Here is a 21684-nt window from a genome sequence, read left to right on the forward strand (position 1 = left end):
TTGTGAGAAAAATAATTGACATAATTTAATGCCTCTAACAGTCTCATATATTATACCAAATTCACATAATAGATCTACAGGTAAATTATAATTAATAACGAAAGCATAATCAGTGAATTGGAAATTAATTGTAGACTAAATGCTAAATGTTTCACTTTGTAAAGTGAATATTGAAAATGCAATTGTTGGGTTGACTTATGTGAATTTTCGACCCAGTCCCTGTAAATTTAATCAACGCGAAATTGGGAATGTGTGGATGTACAAAAAAATAAAACAAAAACGTACAACAAACAAACATTTACTACGTACCCAGGTAGAAACGTTACATGTAAAATATTATCCATAAAAGATTAAAATTTAATAGTCCACTAGGGTGATGTGCAGTCGAAAACCGTTAACGTAAAACCGTTTGGATATGTTTGATATTTTCATTTTGATTATTTTTGATTGATTTCGCGTACATAATTCCAATTTTGTCACTATTTTTAGTTCTCTGACTCGAAAATAAGCGACAAATATCGAATGTTCATACAATAAAACAAAACTCATCATTTTTTATCTGAGTTTTAGTAAATTGACGAGTGAATATTAATATCTTTCAAAAAGTACTTACATTAAAAACGTAACTAGCACCAATGTGATAAAAAAAACAGATTAATCGACAAAAAGACAAATTTCGATTGTATAATCGATCGTATGATTTTCGCAATACCTTCTAGTGATGAAGACAATGATGTTGAATCACTAGACTTGTCGGAAAATTGGTTAGACAACAATTATCTATCATTTTTCAAGATTAAATGTTAAACAATCCACGAAGTGTGGACATGATGTGGCTCAGATTTATTTAAATACAAGGTTACAAAGTTAAATCTCTATGTAAAGACAGTGGAATACACAGGGTGTTTCTATATTCGACCGACAACGCTTTACCACAGATAGATCTCGATAAATGATTCATTTTGATATAAGAATACGAACCCTTACGGGGCCTAGTTGCTGAGATATAGGGTGCTTCAGTGGCGTAAAAAATAGGCGGTTTAAAGTGACAACTAACCCTCACAGCGCACCACTGGCTAAATTTTTCCAAAGTATGTTTAAGTCAAAATATTACTTCATTGAGGAATATATTGTTCACCAAATTTGAGAAAAAAATTTAAAAGCGTTCTTGATTTATGGCAAATTTTTTATTTTGATTTAAAATTTTGATTACTCTATATCTCAACAACTAGGATTCGTATTTCTAAATCAAAATGAATCATCTATTGTGATTCTCTATGGTAGAGGGTTGTCGATCGAATATAGAAACGCCCTGTATGCAGAAACTAGAAAGTACTATGAGATATACATGGTTAGTCATGTATCTATTATCATACATTCACTCCAATGACCAAAAATCCGTGGGGATGAAGTTTTGTTCAAAACATGGAGATATTTCTCCAAGAATTGTTCCAATAATACTGTTAATAATCTACTCCAGCTCCCTCACAGGGAATAAATGTTTTCATCCCTGCTATTAGGGATGAAAATCCGTTCTTTCGACTCTCACATACCATTCGACTTATTACTTTTTATTTCAAAGTAGTCACTTAGGATTTATTTATTCTAATTTCGAGTTTTTGAAGAAATTAATTTGTTATCGATCTCCCACTCCATTCGAGAAAATCAATAAAACCTCGACATTGATTCTAAATCGTCCTCTACCTATCTACACTTCAAGCAAAAGAAAATTTTAATAAACCTCTGGTGGTTATATCCTTTATATTTGCTTGTAGGTTTTTCTTTGCCTTATTTAATGTGCTCACAAAAATTTCAGATATCTTTATGGATTTCCTTTTGTTTCAAAGTTCAAAGTTCCTTTTATTCAATTTTGTTCTACCTACTCGTTTCTTCTTTAGTAATTTCCATGTTCCCGTTACATAAAAATCACCAGAAATTTATGGAAATAAACTTTTATTTCAAGGTTTTATTGAATTAATTTGTTCAAAAACTCGAATGAAAGAATAAATAAACTCGAAGTGACTACTAAGCCACAATACGTGAACAAAACAAAATGTTTGAAAAAAAAACCGAACGGTATGTTACACGACAAGTATATGGAAAGAAATTTTCTCCAAACGAGGTTTTTTATTCGGCATATTTGGAATATATTCCGCCCACTCAAAAAATGATAATATACATTTATCGTAAAGCTCAAGTTTTATAATTTATCACGATTTTTATCGCTTCTATCGTACATTTTAAACAGGAATCAACAAAAAGGAAGCTGAATGTTCAAATTATTATTTTCATGTTCCATATTCACCTACAACTTTTGTAAAAATCTAGGTAATCACTTCTTGCAGCTCTTCACAGATTAAACGATTATTGAATGTTTGATTTGTTAAATCTGCCTGCAGCTTTTTCATTTGTTGTTACAGAAACATATTCCACTAAGTCTAGTAATAATTCTATGAACTACAGAATTATTTTCCCCAGCTAGAATTTTTTTGATTTTTTGGAATGTTTTTTGATATTAGAATAAAAAAATTTCAACATAAATCGATAATATAATTTAAAAAGTAGAATAAAATTTTAATTCGACTGTACAAACACCTTTTGATTAATTTAATATTAATTTTTATTACGCCAAAGAGAAATTTTCATGGTTGACTTGACTTGAAAAAATGATGTAATACGTCCAAATAAAAAACATATTAATTGCGTTAGCCTTAAAAATTTTCCTGTATAAACTTTATTTTCATATTATGATATCAATTTTGAAATAGGATTGCCGATTTTTTCAAATAATTGGAATTACTTTCTGCAAATCCTACTAGCTGCGCCATATATTTATGTATTGTTATCTTTGACGTAATAATACTAAAACTATCAATAACAAATGCATATCTATATAGAAAAAATAATTTACCATCAATAAACGTTAATTCAGACTTGTGTATGGGTATTGGTGTGAGGCTGTTCTTGTTCGTTACCTCCTGCTATTTGATTGGCTGGAGTGTAGTACTGAAAAAAGAGTAAACGTTAGATTATATTTCAATTATGTCGACGTATAGGGCATACGAATACAGGGGGAAATCTAGGAAGAATCGAAGCTGATATACCGTGGGAATAAATTATTTATATATTATATAATCAATTGGAACAATCATCGGTAAGTTTTGTGTCAATTGTCAAATTTAAAAACATGTCACAATTAATTGCTTAAATTTCTTATTTTTTAGACCTTTTGATATGTTTATATTTCTAAATGTTCTTGATTTTAGGTATCTTCTGTTTCAAAATTAGTTTTTGCAATAATTTTTAGAAATTTGATAGAAATTGACACTGAAAATTTGCGTATTTATTCATCATGAATATCAAAATAAGAATAAAATCAAAATAGAACTTTGTTCTAATGAGAAAAATTCATTTTTCCTTAGTCCTTATATCTCAAATATGAAGCAATTAAATTATTTGTAATCTTATTAGAATTTACTAAATAGAGATATAAATTTTACTTAAATAATTTAAGTCTTTTTTTATCTTTTATAGCTTTTTCGTTCTTATGATTCTTTATAAGTGAATTTATGTTTTTTTTTTGGGTCCGTTGATACATTTTTTTTATCGTATTGATGACCTTTAAGTCTATTTTCTAAATACTGAGATGTCTGCCCTATATAGACAGCGTCACACTTAGTACAAGGCACTTTTATAATATTACTTCTTTTATTTTTTGGTGTTTTAGATTTCAATTTAGTGAAATATTTGTATAATGTATTATGTTCTTTATGACTAATACTAATATCATATTTATTGAAATAATTTGATAATTGTTGGGAAAGTCCTTGTATATACGACAAGGAAAAATGTTTCATGTTTTGATGTTTCGTTTCTGTTTTGTTTTTTAATTGATTGTTTATCCTTTTCTTGAATATATTATTTATCATTTTTTCCGGATAATTATTTTCTTTCAATGCAGTTTTTGCTTTTTGAATAACTAAGCTTCTAAATTCAGGATCTGATAGTTGGATAGATTTAGCAGCCAAATCTTTTTTGTGACAAAGGATACACGAATCGTAGTAATTGTTACGCTGTCTACATAGGGCAGACATCTCAGTGTTTAGAAAATAGACTTAAAGGTCATCAATACGATAAAAAATATAAAACTGTATTAACGAACCATGAGATATCGAAAAAAACAAAGTTCTAGTTTGATTTTATTCTGATTTTGATATTTATTATTAATCAATATAAATACGCAAATTATCAGTGTCAATATCATATTCAAGAAAAGACGAAACTTCAATTTTATCTATCTTTCAAAAATTATTAAAAAAATTAATTTTGAAACAGAAGAGACCTAATCCTGTGTCGGAAATACAGGAAACTTGATGAATTGTTTATAAAATACGAGTCCAATGGAAGCCCATCTTTGAAACTATATTTTCTTCTTATTCTTAAGCCCTTTTATAGTCTTCTTCATCAAGTAATAAATTGTATTCCCAATTTCTGAACCTCTGAATCTAATAATATAAGAAAATTTCGTTTCAAGCAAACACAAATATAAATCTAATCAGTCCAAACATTTATCTGGTGTTTGAGGGGCAAGGGGACAACGCAACTGATCTTAAAAATGACAATTTGGAATGTGGGATTTCAAGCATGGCTCACCCATGTGCGGAATTGAAGATCATACTGTCTTTGATATCATATTTTCATGCTATACATTTATCAGATGATTTATATAAAAGAATGTGCAAATTTAAAGAAAAATATGTATATGTACAGTGCTGGGGGTAATTTTTTACCAAAAATAATACCGATTTTAAATGAATATAACTTCTCGAGATGATTTACGATGCTTAATTTTAGTATTACGAGAATCTGCCATTACATGATGAGGACACTTTTGACGCTGAAATCAAATTAAATATTATTGAAATATGTCGATTATGGTGAATGTTACATATAATACAGAGTGATTTACAAGTCAATACTATTACGTTTTTTTTTATTCATAAAAGTTCATCAATATTGAATAACTCAAATTTCTTTCATCTTTTTAAATGTATTACTGATAAATATTTTTGGGTTTGTACGTAGATTAATATTTATTCATACGAGGGTGACGCTATATGTTTTGTGATACCAGAAAACTCTCAATAAAATGATGAATTGCATCATCTATTTCAACCTCCTTGTGAAATGTGGAAGAGGCCACCAGCACCAAGTAGTAATACCTGTCGTCCTTCAAGTTCAGTTTCAAATGTGCCTTGCAACCGTTCAAGATTTTGCACGTGTTCTCTTCACATATTCCGCGACTTAATTCCAATAGAATCTCAGTATTTAAAGATGAAAGTGATTAGAAATGCGTTTCTTTAATATACCAAGCGGCTATAGCAGTTTTTATGATTAGGAAAAATATATTTACCCTTCCGTTATCAAAATCCCTATTGACGCCTATCGTTAGCCTTGCTTTTGCTTTCATAGCATCTCCTAGAGGAATTTTTGCTCTTTTAGCTTCGGAATGAGATTTGTAGCAAAATTCCATAAATGCTACAATCATCGCGATAAAAAGTCCTGCTATCAGGATGTAGAATATCCCCGCCACATTACTAAGAGATAATTCGCTTCTAGAAGTATCCTGAAACAATTACAAAATAATTCTAAATCTATTTATAAACTCATCAAGTCAATTTACATGTTTGCAATTTTCGTACCTTATTGAAATATAGGTCATACTTAACAGTTTACATGCACGAGTTGGGTTATTAGTTATTTGACGCCAATATGAGCAATTAATAACCTTTTCTATAAAATACTGATCAATATTCGCAAACTTGGGGTGTAATTGTGATTTATTACAGCGTTGTGTGTCCTGGAACTCATTTTTATATAGCTTATACGAGGATGGTGCCCAGAAATAGATGGCCTAACAAAGAAAACATAAAAATTGTTTTAAAAAATATGTTTATTTTATTATATTTATTTTATTATATATAAACTCCCGATATCACCTCTCCATTGTTGGAAAATCTTACACCAACGAGCTAGTTTTTCAAATCTGCGAACATAAAATGATCCGAGGAGGTAAAATCTGGCCAAAAGGGCGCATCAGGTATTATTTCAAACTGTGATTTATCAATTTTGGCCATTGCAATGCCGAATGCTGCCGTTTTCGCTTGATTTATTCGCTTAAACGTTGCAATAAATCCGCATAATGATCGCCGTTAATAGTTTTTCCTATTTTAAACGCGGCACAGCTTTCTTATGTCCAAATTTTCAGTTAATATGCACAGTACCGTAATTTTTAAAATGCTAGCTCGCGTACTTTCTTTCGATGATCATCCAGTACCGCTTTCTTCAACATTCCTGGACTCGTCACTTCATTTTGTCGATCACTGCGATGCTGGTCTTCATAAGGTCGTACGGCTTCGTTTAAACTCTGCTACCCAATATTTTACTGTTAGTAATGAATGAGCAGTCTCACCCACATCAGAATCTAGTCCAACCATTATATTGGTTGAGCTAATGCGTATTGTATCACATAATGACGACCATGTTTACAAATTTACAAAAACGCTCACTATTGATGGCTGCCAAACAAATATTGAACAACGTAGCGTCTTCAAACTGTATAGATTGTGCACTTTTTAATACGGTGGTATTGTTGAAGCAACTACCGCCATCTCTCGGTCAGGCCAAATATTTTCGGGACCATATTCGTACGGTATGGAACTGCCAAATATAAAAAAAAACAATAATGCAACCCCCTGTAGTGTTTCCAGATATATTACCGGAATAAACACTACAAAAAGAATTTTATTCTAGTCCATAACTTTGCTAGAAATTACGTAAAAACCATTCCAGCGTTCTTTTTTACTGGTATGAATCGAAAAAATTAAAAAATAGTTTTGTTTATTCACGTTTAAGACCTTAGCAACTTGTTGTATCTTTGACAGACTTGAATTCTATCTATTATTAAAATAAAAATAACTTTTCTATTGCTCAAAATTATGCAAATATTTACGATAAAAACAAGGCACTGTCTGATCGTTAAAATTTCATACTACCCTTACAAATTAACAAGGTTGTACAACCTCGTACTTATCCTTTGCTGTATCAATTTCTTTGTGTTTCAATAAAAGCGCAAGATTTGAATTCCGCGCCATGTTTGACAGTAATAATGTCAAATGATTATGACATGACAGATAGAAAATTGACAGTTGGCATTTAGTAAACATGGAGCATTACAATGTAGAACGACGCGTCCTGATTGTCAAAAAATTATTGTCAATATGACGAAAGTTAAATTACCACTATTCGAAAAGTGCATTCAATAATGTGCCTAATTCATCTACTGTGAAAAGAATAATAAAATTCGAAAGTACTGGTTTGATTAGTGATGTGTAAGACCAGAGACATCGATTCACCATCGGGGACATTTCAACAGGCACTATTCACCGAATTTTTTCTAGCTGACTCAACTACTTCTGCCAGTAGATCCTTGGATCCTCGAGCAACCTGCTGATTTTGCAAACAAAATCATTTTCAGTGATGAGGCTCATTTTCGCCCCAATGGCTTCGTTAATAGGCAAAACTGTCGCATTTGGGGCTTAGAAAATCCACGGATGATTCATCAGAAAGCAATGCATCCACAACGGGTCACTATATGGTGCGCATTATGGTCTGGAGGAATAATTTGTCCGTTTTTCTTCGAAAAGGTGGTGCATTAACGGTGAATGACATGTGCTTTAGAGGCTATTGATATAGATGACATGTGGTTTCATCAGGACGGTGCCACATGTCATAACGCCCGTGGAACATAGACAAACTTGCACGAGTTTGCTCCTGGTAATGTCATTTTCTTATTTGGGGACCAAAATTGGCCTCAACGCTCTTGCAATTTATATGCAAATATAGATTACAGATTGTATTTTCTCTAAATCAATAAATATTTCAATATATTACCACAGACAACCACGTTTTATTCGAAATCTTGCGCTCTTATTGAAGCATTACGTATAGAACTGTCTCAAACTTCAAAATCATCTGTCACCTGTCATTTACAAAATAAATTTGAATCAAAATGAAAACTGATTGCTTAGAAACAATATATGATGTTATTCCACATAACGGAATGGAAAAAAACGCAGCTCCAATGATATGGCGTCGATTAGCTATTGGAGTGAAAATAACTGATTTGTTGCCTATACATTTCGATGAAGTCGTAGATATAATTTTGAAATATTACGTAACCGAAAACGTTGTATTCAAAAACACCAAGTTTCTGGAAGATGCTGAATCAATTGAGCATTATAAGGAGAGATTATTGGTATGCATGAAAGACAGATGTTCGGTTATAGCAGTAAAGGTAAACGTCTGATTCTCTCAAAATAAATAAAGTGGTAGTATGAATTTTTACTGTGAATTGCGCAAAGAAGAAGAAACAAACTTCGGTTTGATGCTTCATTTTTGTCTTCGAATTGTATATTTCAAGTTTTTATTCAAAAATAACAAATTAAGTAAATTTTAGGAACAGAATGATGAAATCGTTGGAGTACTTCTATTGAAAGCGGTGAAAAAACTCGATCATGCAAGAACGTTCAGTAAAGTAGACATAAGATCGGGTAAAACATTTTCGAGTATATTGAAATTTATGAACGCAATCGAAAGAAAAGTTGACGTCTTCGAGCAATTTAGATGCAATATTTATCTAAGGTACTAGGTCCTTTCTGCGCATGTCTTGATTTCACTGTCATCTGTCAGCTTATGTGTCAAAAATTTTTAAAGGTTATTAAGACAGTTCGATCCTTAATAGTTGATTATTAGATTTTTGTGTAATTTTGGGGATAAAGGCGAGTTTGTAACACAACAATTGCGATGTTTATCCAACTGCATCGAATACCAAAATACAAATCAAAACATTTTGATTTCATTGATTTCTATCGATCATTAAAATCAACAACAATGAATTGAAGTGGAAGAAAATATGTATCAGACAATCGAGTACTTCTCCAAGAGGATTAATAAACCTTGGTTGTCCCAATATCATTTGCAGCGGGTTGGAAAAACAAACAGAGCAAATTTTCACATCTCCTATAATTTATCTGAAAGGAAAAAAGCCAATAAATACCCCACCTCCAATACGGCACTATACACAACAATATTTTAACAGTACCTGTGCCACGAATTACCTACTGGTAAAATATACGTGTAGCTGTTCATTTTGAAGTACTGAAAGCTGGGAAAATCTTCGATTCATTAAAAAGTATCCAGCGATTATCTACAGAAAAGACATTATTCTGCAACATGACAATATACAAGATCGCACTGTCCAAGACGAGCCTTGACAAAAATTATTGAAGGTACTGCCTCATCCACCATACTCGCCCGATATCGGTCCTACAAACTTACATTTTTTCGATCGCTACATTCTCTGAAGAATAGCAAATAAAGGGAACCTTGAAAATCAGCTTAACGAACAGAGAAGTCGAAGAAATAATAAATAAGATGGAAAACAATAAAAGCCCCGGGGATAATCGAGTACCGTAAGAACAAATAAAACATGGCGGTGAACAGCTTGAAGAACAAACTTTCAATTCACTTTGTCAGATTTGGAAACCAAAGAAAATGCCAAAAGCACGGAGCCAGCCATTACATTACTCATTTACAAGAAGATAGACGAAGCATTGTGTGAAAAATTCTTAGAAGAGTACCAAGGAGGGTTTAGACAAGGTAGAGGAACTGGAGAACAGAGCAACTGATCCTACTGAACTAGAATTAGCAAACAAAATAATTGAGCTAATTAAAATGTCATTAGAGGACAAAAAAATATAGTAAATATGAAGGGAACCTTTCAAAACACAACAAAGATTAAGACAAGAGGATCCCTCATCAACTGTATTATTTGATATAGCTTTGGAAGGCATAATCAGAAGAGATGGCATCGAAAGAAACATCATGATGTTTAACAGAAGTCATCAATGTTTAGCTTATGCTGAGGACGTGGCGTTGATAGCAAAAAAAAACATAAGAAAGCTTGAAGAAACCACAACACAAGTAATAACAGCAGCAGAAGGAGTAGATCTGTACCACATAGTTTATGGAAATAATGGATAAAGATACGTAAACGTGATGAGACGTTAATTGAATTCGAGAAAAAAGTATTTCGGTTTACTACTATATAATAAATACCAAGAAGAAAAGGAAATCGAACTATTAATTGCCAAAACTGTGCAGGCAGCTTTAGAATAATATTAACATCGAAAGAGATATCCAGGTCTACGAAAGATCTAGTTTATAAAACAATTTTGAGACACACGCCTGTGAAACTTGGATAACGACGAATAAAACTAAACAGAAAACCTGATAGACATAAATACTAAGAAAAAGTTGTGGAGGAAAACATACAAAGTTAGGATGGGAGAGAAGATCAATCCATGAATTTTACACACTTTTCAATGAGTCATCAATCAACGCGTTTATAAAGACAAGAAGGTTGCTTGTCACTTAGAACGAATGGACGAAGACAGATTCTTCAAACCAGTTAAATGGAAGATACCAGAGGACAAGAGAAAAAAGGGTAGACCAAGAAAACGGTGGATAGTAGTTGTGGAAAAAACATCCAGAACTGGAAAGAAAAAACAAGGGACGAAAAGAAATGGAGATGAATCACAAGGCTATGGACCTGATTGGTTACATTACTTAAAAACAAACTGATTTTTGACGGTCTGGCATTGAAAATTTGCATATTAAATGGCAAAATATTGTTGATTTTACTTTCCAGTCCCCTTTTGCGTTTTAGGTTTTACCTTTTATGCGTGATACCTGAATACAGAAGACAACTAATTGGATTTGAAACAATGGTATGTATGTTAGACATGGCGAAATACCTTGGAATTTCAGTAATAATGGGTATCGTGGATAACCACAAACTACAAGATAATTGTAGGCAGCTCGGTTTTGACACTATTTGTGAAACTAATTATAGAAAGTACCACGACGAAGATCAACTATTAATTTTTTGCGATTGTGGTACTGGTGATTATACTTGTGCGTTGATGGTTTGCGTAATTCCGCCAGATCCTGACTCGATATCTATGAAGAAAGTCGCGATTATTGATAAAGGAAGCAAGAAAAAGAAAAATAAAACAAAAAAGAAATAAGATTGTCTTTCATTGCTTCATATCAATATCAGTGTTTTATTAAATTTATTCGTGACAAAATATTTCGTTTCTCTATTTTTCCAAACGATTTTGCTCTTTTACAATAAAGAAAAAACATTTTCAATAATCGGAAAATGTTTAATTTAATAGAGATATAAAACTATAACATCAACTATGAAGAAGAATTCAAATTATGTATCTGAGTAATTAAAAATCGAAAATCGAACTATCCAAAAGCAGTGTCAAGATGACAAATTCATGAACAAATTTCGAGATGAGTAGAAAATTTAGGTTAGAAGAGGAAAGGGCGAAACATCTTCAAGATGAGATCCAAGAAGAAGAAGATAAACTGAAAGCTCAAAAAGAAAGAATATTCGGTCCTATAGTATGGAAACGACTACCATCCGGTATCAAAATAATGGATCTCCAATCAGTGAACTATATTCAAGCCGTTAATATAATTATGGAGTTTTTCGTGAAGAAGAACGTTATTTTTCGAAACACTACGAGATTTTTGGAAGACGAAGATTCTGTTACATCGTTCAGAGATAAATTGTTAATTTCTATGATGGATAGGAGTTCTATAATAGCTACTAAAGTAATTATTTTCAATACTTGATTTTATATTCCACATATTTTGAAATTTACGCTTCCGTTATCAAATTTCACCCTCCACCATCATGTTCTGCAGCAATAGTTGATGATTGACATACAAATTATGAACACGTAAACTCTTGGAAATATGACATAATAATCTTTTCTAATTCACTAGTGTATATATAAGTAAATTCTTCTTGAATTAAGGCAATTTCTGAATGTTCACATTTCATACTACCCTCACAAATTAACAACGTTGTACAACCCCGTACTTAACCTTTATATAGTAGGGTATTTCAATAAAAGCGCAAGGTTTGAATTCGGCGCCATGTTTGATAGTAATAATATCACATGATTATGACATGACAGATAGAAAATTGACAGTTGGGAGCACACCGTAAAACAACGCGTCCTGATTGTCAAAAATTCTTATCAAAATGGCGAAATTCAACCTTGATTTTAGGTCTTGATTGTCCCGATTGAAAAATGTCTTAAGATGACAGCTTGCTCGATAATATTAATGAATTATCACGAAAAATCAATCAGAAGAGACATAAAATCAAGGAAGTCTCGTCTCAAAACTTATCATCTAGAGTATTTGGTTCTTAGTCACACTTAGCTACACCTAGTGGCGTAACAAACAAAATGCCACGGGCCCGAGAGGGTGCTGAGCCCAGGAAGATCCGATTAATTTTTGATTAAAACATTTAGTAAAATGTATTAGTTTTATCTTTAATTAGTTCAAGTTATCTACGTGCATAGTACACAAGTTAAACAAAAAATTTCATCAAAAAAAATTTGCAAGCCAGACGAAATAATTGAGTCCAAAAGTACAAAATAAGCTCGTTGCTGTTCTTGTTCTTGTAAATGGAATAATTACTGCGCCATTTTAAATTTTATATTTGACACCACTCAAGATATTTCCAAAATAGATCAATTACGTGAACTTTTTTAGAGTTTCATGAAGTTAAGTATCAAACTGTCGCAGCAATGTCCACGCAGATTATAAAATCCATAACTGAAAAAATATTTCTCTGAATAAATGCCGTGGACAAGGTTATGATGATGCTGATAACGCGAAAGGCACTGCAGTAAAAGATATGGAAGTCTTGAAAATCTTCAAAGCTAACAAATTTAAAAAAATTAAATCCAAAAAGATGGACAGGACATTTCTACTACTTTACTGAAGAAGAAAATCGGAAACCACAATTTCGTCATGTTATTTTATTTGTTTTCCATTGCAAAATGTTACAAACCATCGACGTGGTCTCTAAAGCATTCCAATCTGAAGCCGTCGATCTTTTTAATGCCTCAAAACGCTTACAAATCTACCAGGAGGACTTTGAATAATATCTAAATGAATTTGATAATTTAAAGAAAGTATCATTAATCAAATGATATTGCGTTTAGTTGGAATGAATGAAATTGTTCCCAATATCAGTATCTTGCACCTACATTTTGGAAAATTTAATGATTGAATTGGATTGATTGGAAAAAGCTTTAGTATTTGTTGATTTATATGAAAAAGACATAACTATCTCGTTTGTTGAGGAAAATTTCGGTTTTCGATCGAAAGATATGTGGGAGAACTTCAATTCATTAATCATGAAGAATCAATTTATTTCTTCAAGAAATTTGCATTTTGGTAGTCCCGAGCGATCATTTCCAAAACTGAAATTGATAAAAACTAATACAAGAAATTCTATGTTCTAAAAAAAATTGTGATTTCAAATGAGTACGATCTTTAAACTAAAAGTTACTAGAAAATCAGTAAAAGTAATTTCTCTTAAACCAAAAATATTTCTCGTTTTGATTTTCAGGAGGAAGAAGATCCTGATATAGATGAAGAAATCGTTGGTATACTTCTGCTTAAAGCTGTCAAAAAATGCGATTATGGAAGAGTATTCAGCAGAGTTGCTTTGAATTCTGGTAAACCGTATGCCAGTATTATCAAATTTCTAAATGGAATTAATCGTAAAATCGATATTTTTGAAGAATTTCAATGCGACAGTTATCTCAGGTAAATATGACGTGTCACAATTCTACTTTTATCTTGCTTTTAACCGCGCTGCAACTTATGCCGATAAAGTGACAAAACGTCTAAAAAGACTAACGTCAAGACAAAAAAAAATATCTCACCTTCAATTTCGATTTGACACTAAATAAACCCACCACTAGCAGATTTGAAAAGGCAGTTTTTTTAGACCCGAATTTAAAGTACTGAAACCCCGAAAATAATTACGGAATCAACCTGAGCTTGTGAATCATCTCACCAGCATTCTCGACGCATTTTCTTTCATTACTATGAACTATGAACGATTTCATCATCTAAGGATGTTGTTGTTGTAAACTAAAACAGCATCAGCTAGATTCGAAACGACAATGAAAGTTATAGGTGTACGTCCAGTTTCGTTCCAAGTAATGATGATGTTTTCGTTGTTGAGATGGAACGAAATATCACCAAAGCAAACACCATAAACACCTCTATTAGAAATAATAGTTGCGGTTCAAAAATGGTATTAGAAAAATTTGGATTCTCCACACTGGTTGACTATAATTCTAATAGATGTCTTGCCATGTTTCTTCTGCTAGAAGAAGTTGCAGTCGATGTAACTGTATAGTCTAAGATTCTTGTAGATCTTCATTTTTATCACAATAGAATATTAATTCCTACTAATTAATACGCTTGTATTAGTTCAACTTGTAGAGCTTATTGGCCTCGATTTTGCTCCACTTTAAGGGATCAAATCTAATTTCAACTTGTCAAATGTGATATTTCGATCAAATTATATAATTATCCTGATTATATGTATCAGGATTCATAAATTTCTTATCCTTCACATGGGAAATAGAGATGCAATAATCAACACATCTGAACATATTGAAAACGGGTTAAAAATAGCAGATTGAACTTAAAAACGAAACATAAAATACAATTCAAAGTGAAAAATAATTTATATTTTAGAAAAACTAATCTAAAATATAATTCGGATACTTCCCGGTCGGTGAATTTGACTCGGATCTATTGATTCAAATCACAAATTTGGTTAAAATGTATCAAACAAAGCACTTCCCGCTTTAATAACGGTCACATTAATTTCCTCATCATTTTATTCTTACACCAACAATTATTTATCACTTCTTTGTTTGATTTATTGCTGAGAGCAAGTTTGTTAGTTTCTTAAAACTTTTGTAGATTCTATCTGATGTGTATAAAACCCGAATACAGAGGAAAACTCTTGGGGTATCAATTAATGTCTACAGCCCTGAATGTTGCTCGCCATTTGAAAATATCTGTCATGATGGGTATATTTGACAGTTGGAAATTACAGGAATACGCCAAGAAATTGGGGATGCAAAAATTTTTCGAAATATTATATAGGAAGTACCACGATGACGAGGAGGAATTGATATTTTGCGACTTGGGAGCAGGAAATTACACGTGTGCCTTGATGGCCGGAACGATTCCAAATTTTCCACAACCTGAAAAATTAGTGTTCAAAGTGGAATCGGTAACGAAGCCGCGAACTAGGGCCGAAAAAAGGGAAAAGTATAAAAAAAACCGATAATAAATCTTATTATCTATGTTATCTTCATTTTAATTTACCAATGATTTTATTGACTATTTTTATTTTATTTATTAACAGCTTTTAGAGTTTGTATGCACTCCTATGCTATCTTAGATGCGCGCTACATGATTTTGCTCCAAAAATGCCGATTTAGCTTCTTTCTCTATCTTTATCTCTATCTATAAGTTTCAAGCTCACGGAAGATCTTTATTGGCCCTTGATTAGTGCTCAATGATTAATTTTTCGAATGGAATGTCAGTGTCCAACATGCATTTGGTCAAAAAAAAACCTCTAGAGGTGTTACTAGTCTTGTCTAGCCTAACGTGACGCCGAAGTGTGAAAATAAAGTTAAATCCTCTAACGAAGTTTCCCAAATCTCAAAAAAATTGTTTATACCAACTGTCCAGCTACGAAAGATGTACAAGAACCCAAATCTCAAATTGGATCCTAGCTAGACGTGAAAATAATAACACAAAACTACTTGAAGAGGCTATAAGTATATACCAGAAATAATCTGAAATTTACTTAGAAGGAACTAATAGTCCAACAAGCCCTGTCCAAGTCCAAAATAAATAAAAACAGTTTTGCTGGGTCCGGCATTGGAATGTGACTTGTTGTAAAAGAAATAAAAGTCTCTGCAAAATAATACTCATAGAATGCAGTTTTTAAGAGTTTATTATGTTTTAAAAATTACAGATTTTAAATGTCTACCATTACATTTTTCAATATTTTCTCGGACGTGGTTCATAACTGCGCCTCGAAGTCTTCCATCTATTCTTCTTATCTCCCCAGTTATGTTGTTCTTTAGCTCATCCAGTGTGCGAGGCTTGTTTCGATACACTTTAGATTTTAAGTAGGCTAATAAGAAATAATCTGGAGCCGTTAAATCCGGAGAACGTGCTGGCCAGGCAAGGTCCTCATTTCGGGAAATTAATCTCCCAGGAAACGTATTCCTTAAAAACTGCATAACTATTCTAGCGGTATGACTAGTTGCTCCATCCTGTTGAAACCATATTTAGTGATCTTCAACTCTCAATCTACGTAAATTCGGCAGTAAGGAATGTTTGTAGCATTTGCAATTATCGCTCCGAGGTAACGAATGTTCTCTTAAAAAAAAATACGGTCCAAAAATCCCAAGGGCTGCAATACCGCACCACGAAAGTTTTCTTTATTAACAAAACCCAACAAATAACAACCAACAATCTTACGCATTTACGATCCGATAAGTTTAGAGTATGTTTATTCGCTGAACGTGTTGGACTGGCTGTTACTGCTTCTTCAACTCTTCGAATATTCTCAAGCGTTCGCACAGAACGGAAAGAACCAGCAAACCTATCACAGACGGTTCCATGCGCCTTCCTCTTCTTAAGCCATTGCAAAATATTGTTCCGCGATGGAATGCGACCAGTACCGTCCCCTTTATTTTTCATATAACTTCTCTTAATTCAACTATTGTTATATGATTTGGTTTCACTACTGATTAACCTTCATCTTCAAATGATTGATGCTTCTAATCGTTCCATTATCTTATCCTTCTATCTCAATCGATTTTTTTTCCTTTAGGTATCACATCAAGAAACATAATGTTTTATTTGGTATTCTATTGTCTTTTATTTTTCGATCCATTTGAACCTATACGCTTAAACAATTCTACAATAACTTAGTTTATTACCAGTTTAATAACCAATTTGTTCTATTTATATTTATTCTTCTTCCATTATATACCTAGTTCACAACGAGGTTTTTTTTATTGGCGACATATAGAGGACTATCAACAATATTTATGACTATAAAACTTACCTGCTTGTCTCTAAGACATTCAGTTCTGTCATACCACCATTTGTTCTTCAGTTTTGTCAATTCTCCATCTTCTTTGAGAGATAGCACTGCTAAATTGACAGCATCACTGGAATCAAGATAAATATAAGTTACTTTTTTTTGATCTTCCATACTTCTTCGACTTTACTACTCATCTTTCAGAATTCGAGTAGTGTTTAGCACTCAATAATAATTTGTAATTGAATTAAAATGATGGAATCTATTCTCCAAGGATGTTATCCAAATTTTGAACCCTAACCTTGAATTGACAGAGTATTAGTAAATAAGTGCTCTTCAGGAAACTCCGAAGATTAAGGTACTCGACCCACAATCACACACAAATATTTTTTTTCATGAAGAAACCACCAAAACCAATTAATATTTCTAAAATAGATCAAAACATACCGTAATGGTGAGCCTAGTGGTGTAGCAACTCCAAATCCTTTGGCGTCGAGGTTTCTTCCAACTTTCATAGTATCGCACGGTTCTCTCTCATTGGTGTAATCATTTTTAGGTGATTCGATGAGTAGAGCAAACTTTCCTTTCGAGTTACGTACTCTCTTGATGCCTTCGTCGTAGGAAGTCACGAAGACGTGTTTCCTGCTGTTCATAAACTCCCACATTTTTGAGTAGAGCGTTAACTGAGATCTCTGTAATGAAAAATAACATATTTGAAAATATATATTAGAATCTATATGTACAGGTTATTTATAGAAAATAATGCGTCCGAAGCGGGTGTGCGTGCTAGTTAGAAGGTGGTCTTGGCGACACACTAAACATGACTATAGTGAGCTCCAAACTTTTGGAGCGACAGAACGCTTTGACTTAAAAAAATGCCAGCAGATACGTTCGCAATACTTCAGAAAACCTTTGGAGGTGATTTTATCTCGAAAAGATGGTATAAAGGCTCCGAGATGGCTGGGAAAAGGTGGAAACATCGTGCACTCCGAATTTCTGCTACCTAGACAAACCAGTATTGCTAATATTTAGCTAGAAGTGCTTCGAAAATTAAAACAAAGTTCAACTGTATCAGACAGGAGATCAGAATCCCTTTTTTCCCCTGCGTTTAAGAGATCGCCGATAGGACAACATCTATAGACTTTGGATAACATTAGAGCCGTTACGATGAAGAATATCCCCGTTGAAGCCTTTCAAAAAGTCGGCACTGATGGAAAAGAATAACTATGACGCATTACTTTCTGAATATACCGTATATTGATAGTTTTACCCTAAAGAAATCCCATGTGGCGCCATGGTACAACGTTCCATATTCCACTTCTGTTTGAGAAGCTAAATCTTCCGGAGAATTTATTGGAGTAACCATTCTTTCAACCGTTAAGAATGCTGCTAAATTGGCAGTATAACTCGATATTAAAATCAACGTGAAAAACCACCAACAAGCTCCGACGATTCTTCCTGATAACGATCTTGGTGATAACTCTCCTCCTTGTTGCATAAATGCTGATAGAGCAAACCATAACGAGTTTAGTATTGTAAAATCGTTGGCCATTGTACCTCCGTGGTTTGTATGGGAATTTGCAGGTTCTCTGAAAAATATTTCATAAAGATAATAGTCCTTATAACGAATTTCTTATATCTCACCTGTGCTCCCCTGTTAAATGGAGTAATCTCCATTCGTACGGAGAAAATCTAGATACCACGAATAGAACTATACTGACACCGACGTAAGCAAATAAAACACTGACCCAAATTTCTTTTGAAAGTGGATTCAAGAAGCTCCACACTCCAGGTTTTTGTTTCATCGGTTTTTTAATCATTATCGATATGCCCAAAGACATGAATGGTTTGCTGAAGTCGATGACACGTTCGCGTTCAGATGTTATAGTCATTGGAGCTATTGCCATATCAGCTTCCTATAAAATACAGAGGGCGTCTTAGAAGTTGCGTCAGTCAAAATTCTTTCGCCACAATGTAAACACATCGTAACTTGTTAACCATGATAACCAAAATTGCTTTCCTCATTTTCTCTTTGTTTTTATTGACGACGCAATACATTTCTATAATAAATAGTATAAAGGGATATATAAAGAGATGCAAGCGAGGTGGAGTTGACGTTAACAGCGTTATACAAACGACGTAAACATGGAAAATCGATGGTTAAGCAGAGGACAATCACCAGAGTCCGTTGCAAATAGAGGTCGATCCGAGCGGAAAGTCTTGTTGAGCGTCTGGTGCCATTATGGTTTAGTGTACTATTCCAGATGGTTGAGCTATCAATACCGTGATATACAGTGAACATCTGATGCGAATGTATGTGGTTTTACTGTACAAACATACTGCGAAAGCTGCGCGCAATAAGTTCGAAGTGCTTCCAACACATCCATAATTTAGTCCGGATCTTGTACCGTCAGATTACTGTTTATTCAGATCTATGCCGAAACTTTTGCATAAGAAAAATTCAAACTTAAACAAGACGCCATAATTTTTTGAATATAAGCCTAAGAAATGGTTTCATATGTTTGATGTTGAGGTTTTATATTATATTATTTATGAGACATTCTGTATATAATTCATATAAAATTGAATAGATAAATCCATACAGCTGAAAGGGAAGTAAGTGATTGTTTTATATTGAAGCGTTTGTGTTATGAATGTTAATGATTTAAGACTTTTATAAATTCATCAAAGTTGTTAGTTTCTTGGGGAAAAAAAATGATTGCGCTTCATGATGGGATAATATTTTGGAATCAGGCGATAATTTATCTTAATTATCGCCCACGCCAGAATCAGCTGTCATCCTCACACACGACCCGACAGCTGATGAAAAATGTAATAAAGTGAAAAGGAAAATAATAATACAGAGACGGCTGGAGGACAAAATAACAAGATTTGTTCATGAAGAAACTGTTTAGAATGTTATGTATAAAGTTCAGTAAACGATCAAAGTAATATGTAAACAGTATATACACAGTGAGAAAAAACATTATGAAAATCGTATTAAGGACCAGATTAGTCTAGAAAGGTTTTCAAAATGGAGAAATCTGTAGGTGAACATTACCAAGTAATTTCTAGAAGCAAAGAAGCATCAATCTATTTCCGAGAAGATGAAATAGTTTCAGCTGAAAAGGTAAAATGTACTTTCTTAAAGATAGAAACAAATATAATGAATAATTTTATTTATAACCTAGAATAAGTATGTTGGTGGTATTTTTTAAGCAACTGTTTTCATGCATGGATAATATGTCTGATTAATTCAATCTTTTACTGTATTCCAGGTGAAAACCACCTCTGCGTTCGCGTCTTATCAATAATGTATCAATTGCGTGATGACATAAATCGTCATTATTCCAAACCGGATGATAAACTTAGCAAATGGTTGGCTCCATTAAGACTGACGTGCTAGCTATATTTGGCGGGCTAATAAATGAATTAGACGTCCATTTAAGATATTTTTTCTTGTCGAATTCCATGAAACGTTAGTAATAAAACATTAAACCGACATACCTGTCTAACTAGTTCGCCAACCATTCCATCCCAGCCTCCTTTTACTTCGTGATTTTCAGATCCGTATTTACCATCTTTTACTATTCTTAGTTCATCTATAAAATAAAAATTTTCAATTCAACGAATAATGATAGATGATTGTTTCCGAAAACCAAAATTATACTTACAATTGATACCCAATTTTTGAGTTATTAGATTGGCAAGATCTTTGCAATATCCTTCGAATTGGTCGTTTCCGGAAAGTGTTTCACCCAATTCGGGTATTTTTCTCATAATATACGGCTCTTCCTGGAAATATAATCCAATAATATGGAAATGGAGATGATCTGATAGTCTAAACTACAATTTTTCTCGAGAATTTTCCTTCACAAGAAGATAATTCTACTAATTACTTTTCGAGTAGATTCAAATTATTGATTAGAAATAGTTTTTCACTATTATGAATAGGTATTTATACAGGAAACTCTTAAGATACATCTTAGGATACATCTGGAGGATGACATTATAAATCAAGATACTTTGTATCTAAATTCAGAATCCAGAATGTTTGAGAACGATTTAAGGACAGATTTTTGTTTCATACTTTGTCGAAAGTAACTTGTACCTGATGCCATGGCTCGATCGCTTTTACAGTGTGAGTTTATTATCTTTAAATTCACAGGATGTTACATATATGGAATAATTTACAAGAAGCTACGAATTTTCCTCCTAAAGAGTCGATTTATCCAAGAAGAAAAGCAAAAATGATGATGATATACTGGTCCCTGTTATAAAGTACAAATTGTACAATTTGGTGAAGCAATTATTAAGTTGCTTTTTTCACATAAATCCATCAGTATCAAAAATCTCTATTCAGTGGTGATAAACTTGACGACATTTCCTCTATTCTCCCCTTTTTTCTTCCATTTAGAAAGTTTTACAAAGACCGAAACAAAGATAATCCACATTTGAGTACTAGACAAATACCCAGGGAAATTGATATTTCGCAAGCATTTTGATAGACGTGAAGAGTTTGCAGACCTAATAATGGAAAAATGTTACAATCAAAACGATAAAAATTTTTTAAGTAATGCGATGAGGCCACT

At 32.8% G+C, this 21684-nt stretch overlaps 1 protein-coding gene across 2 annotated transcripts in view; it reads right to left on the reverse strand.

The window, feature by feature from the left end:
• Nucleotides 1–282: 282 nt before the first annotated feature.
• LOC130443182 (glutamate receptor 1-like) overlaps nt 283–21684 on the reverse strand; it is a 44621-nt gene continuing 23219 nt past the window's right edge. Inside the window, exons 8-15 of one of the 2 annotated variants that reach the window (XM_056777690.1) lie at nt 20767–20887; nt 20600–20694; nt 18737–19008; nt 18363–18681; nt 17540–17784; nt 17117–17222; nt 5414–5626; nt 283–3006 (exon numbers count right to left, since the gene is read on the reverse strand). In XM_056777690.1, the coding sequence (XP_056633668.1) occupies nt 2929–3006; nt 5414–5626; nt 17117–17222; nt 17540–17784; nt 18363–18681; nt 18737–19008; nt 20600–20694; nt 20767–20887 (1449 nt within the window). In that variant the 3' untranslated portion in view covers nt 283–2928. The remainder of the gene's footprint in view (nt 3007–5413; nt 5627–17116; nt 17223–17539; nt 17785–18362; nt 18682–18736; nt 19009–20599; nt 20695–20766; nt 20888–21684) is intronic. The other variant, XM_056777692.1, reaches the window with a different exon arrangement.

The sequence above is a fragment of the Diorhabda sublineata genome, chromosome 4 (genome assembly GCF_026230105.1).
Source record: "Diorhabda sublineata isolate icDioSubl1.1 chromosome 4, icDioSubl1.1, whole genome shotgun sequence".
Lineage (NCBI taxonomy): Eukaryota > Metazoa > Arthropoda > Insecta > Coleoptera > Chrysomelidae > Diorhabda > Diorhabda sublineata.